General features: G+C 47.2%; 1 protein-coding gene across 1 annotated transcript; it reads left to right on the forward strand.

Moving 5' to 3' along the window:
- Nucleotides 1-1,165: 1,165 nt before the first annotated feature.
- On the forward strand, nucleotides 1,166-1,775 carry PADG_04373 (uncharacterized protein; the record flags this gene model as incomplete). Its single annotated transcript, XM_010761135.1, has 2 exons — nucleotides 1,166-1,225; nucleotides 1,302-1,775. 2 exons carry the CDS (start codon nucleotides 1,166-1,168, stop codon nucleotides 1,773-1,775), a joined length of 534 nt encoding a protein of 177 aa, XP_010759437.1.
- Nucleotides 1,776-2,615: the final 840 nt, after the last annotated feature.

The raw sequence follows: 2,615 nt of genomic DNA on the forward strand, positions 1-2,615 counted from the left end.
AAAAAAAAAAAGAATTTTTCTTCCAACCGAATAACTAATTAGTTAATATTTTTTGCGGCAAAATGATAAATAGCGAAAACCCACAAATGAGTTTAGGGCTGATTCTTAACCCAATTCACTGCAACGTATTTATTTAAGGTACCCAGGGCAAGAAACTCCAACTTACAACATCCGTCGCCGCGGCGGAGACACAACAGATTGAAGAGCAGCAAAATAGGTCCAATCTTGAAGCCGAAACCTGGGTTCTACTGAGATTAATAAACGAACTCCAATCCGGCCTGGATTGTGGATGAATTAAGGCATGTTCAAAAGCGAATTCCCCAGCGACCAGAAGTGAAAACGCAAATCTGGCCGGTCTGGAATTGAAGGGGAAATCTTGATAGAGCAGTGCGACTGGTTGTGAAAAAAAAAAAAAAAAAAAAAGGCAGATTCAGGTTACCAAGATGAAAAGGAATCTTCAGATGCTTTTGACAGTTCGCACGCTGGCTGTCAAAATTTTCCGAAGTCGAGTCTGCAATGGCAATACCATTTTACTTTCCCGACTCCCCGGCGCGTCGATCCCTGGTTTGGATAGGGGAGGAGAACTCGGAACAAACCAGAACTTGGAACCTTTTCAACTGCTATTACCATGTGTAACGAGATCAAGCCCTTGATCATTTGACAGTCACGGGAAGTCTAAGGAAGAACTCGGGTTGATCTGCCCTCCCCCTGGTCCTTGATTAGTGCGGAAATCTATTGCGAAAAGAGGTGGCTGAACAAGATACGAAGCGCCGGTTGTCTCAACCGTTCCCGTGATAATTGACGCGAATACGTGAACAATCGCAACGATGAAGAACCACAAAATGGGTTGATCATAGGGGAGGAGTACATGGAGGTGTTGTGTAGGCTGATATCCAGGGGCTTCAAGACATTATCCATTGATTGAATCGGATTCCCTGAAATGGGGAGGCTACCACTCGGATTGTTTATTTAGTTCGGGCAGATCTAGTACCGGCAGGAGAACGAGAAACGCCAGAGAAGCTGCCAAACATTATTTACCCGGCTACATATATATATATATATATATATATATGCATCAATGATAGCCTGACTGGGGCCAATACTCCAGTTAGATACATGATTCAAGGATGGCGTCTTTGATGTCAACCACACCCATGTGGATATGATGACATCTGCAACTCAGTATCTTATACTAGCTGGGAAAAGTCTCACCAACCCAGCCACAGTAGGTGGAATTATTTAAGCACGATTTAAGCACGCGCAGCCAATAGAAACCACGTTTGAGTGGGCCCTTTATCAAGCATCACCGTCAACCTGCCACCAGCCACCCCCTCCGTGATCAATACATCAATACATGGTGGTGGGATTTGAACCCACGACCACAAGTTGTTGTTGTCTCAGCAGAGGCTCTCATTTCCACGCCATCACCGCACAATTGGAGGCAGCTTCGAATTCGCAACGGAGAATTGACGGGGCTAGGAGCTACCTCGACAGGCAGATTGGGAGAAATAACATTGGGATCCCGGGTTATTTATAACCGCCCAAGCCCGAACTTGGGAGATGGAGATGGGGGGGAAGAGAGGGATGAACGACCATGGGCCTGGAAGCGCAAGAATCGAGTCGAAGCCGGGCGAGACCTTTGGTTGTTGCACCTAACAACCAACAACTGCTTGGGGCGTATGGGGCTAGCCGTTGCCCCGGCCGTTCGCCCCGGCCGTCGCCCCGGCCGTCACCCCGCCGCAAATGATGGCACACGAGCGTGCCTAATTGGATGACTTCGCTCCTCTTCCCAGGAAGAAGAGATTAAACCCCATCCCACCGCAGTCCAAACGCCGTTCAGCTGCCCCTTCCAGAAGCTCAGGGCGACGACAAGGTCGGGTAAAGCAATGAGAGATTTTGGTTTCCACGCTCCCTCCGTAAACTTTACAGCCGGAGAGAAAAAGGATTGCAGGTACTAAAGTAAAACAAACAGACAATATCCGGATCATCTTCCCATCTCCCTCCATCTTCCCTCCCTTCCCTTCCCGTCCCCTCCCCTCCCCTCCTAGCTTGATTTCCTTCCTTTTCCTGTTCTCTCTGCATTCTAAATACGGAGTACCATCATTTCCTTTTTTATTTTTTAGCCCCGGGGTCGTGGGTGGAATATTAACATCTCACCCTGAGAAATACACTTTTTCACCCTCCAGTCCCCCAAGGTTTTATAGGCCGTAATATGTTGATTGTCTTTCTGGATGCTCCCATTGAGTTTGCGTGATCCAGAGAACCTGTTGCGTTAAGTTTGTCTCCCTTCCTTGTCGGCTATCTTCCCTATCATTGCTTATTTTGAGTTCGTGATTACTCTTCACTTTTCAACGCAAAAGCATCCCTATCCCTATCAGGCGTGCAAGAAATTATAAAAAGTGGGTCAGCCTGCAATGGGCATTTATACAGTTACATGCAGAATCAGACATTCTTACTAATCACGCAACAATCTTAATATAGCTAAATTTAAAGAAAACGAGGGGGTTGGGTTGGGTTGGGTTGGTGGGGGAAAGTATGGAAAGACGACACTGAAGAGAAGTGTAGAGAGTTTAAAAAAAAAAAAAAGGGGGGGGGGGGGGGGGGGGGCGGGAAAG

Source organism: Paracoccidioides brasiliensis, assembly GCF_000150735.1.
Source record: "Paracoccidioides brasiliensis Pb18 unplaced genomic scaffold supercont2.4, whole genome shotgun sequence".
NCBI classification, from domain to species: Eukaryota; Fungi; Ascomycota; class Eurotiomycetes; order Onygenales; family Ajellomycetaceae; genus Paracoccidioides; species Paracoccidioides brasiliensis.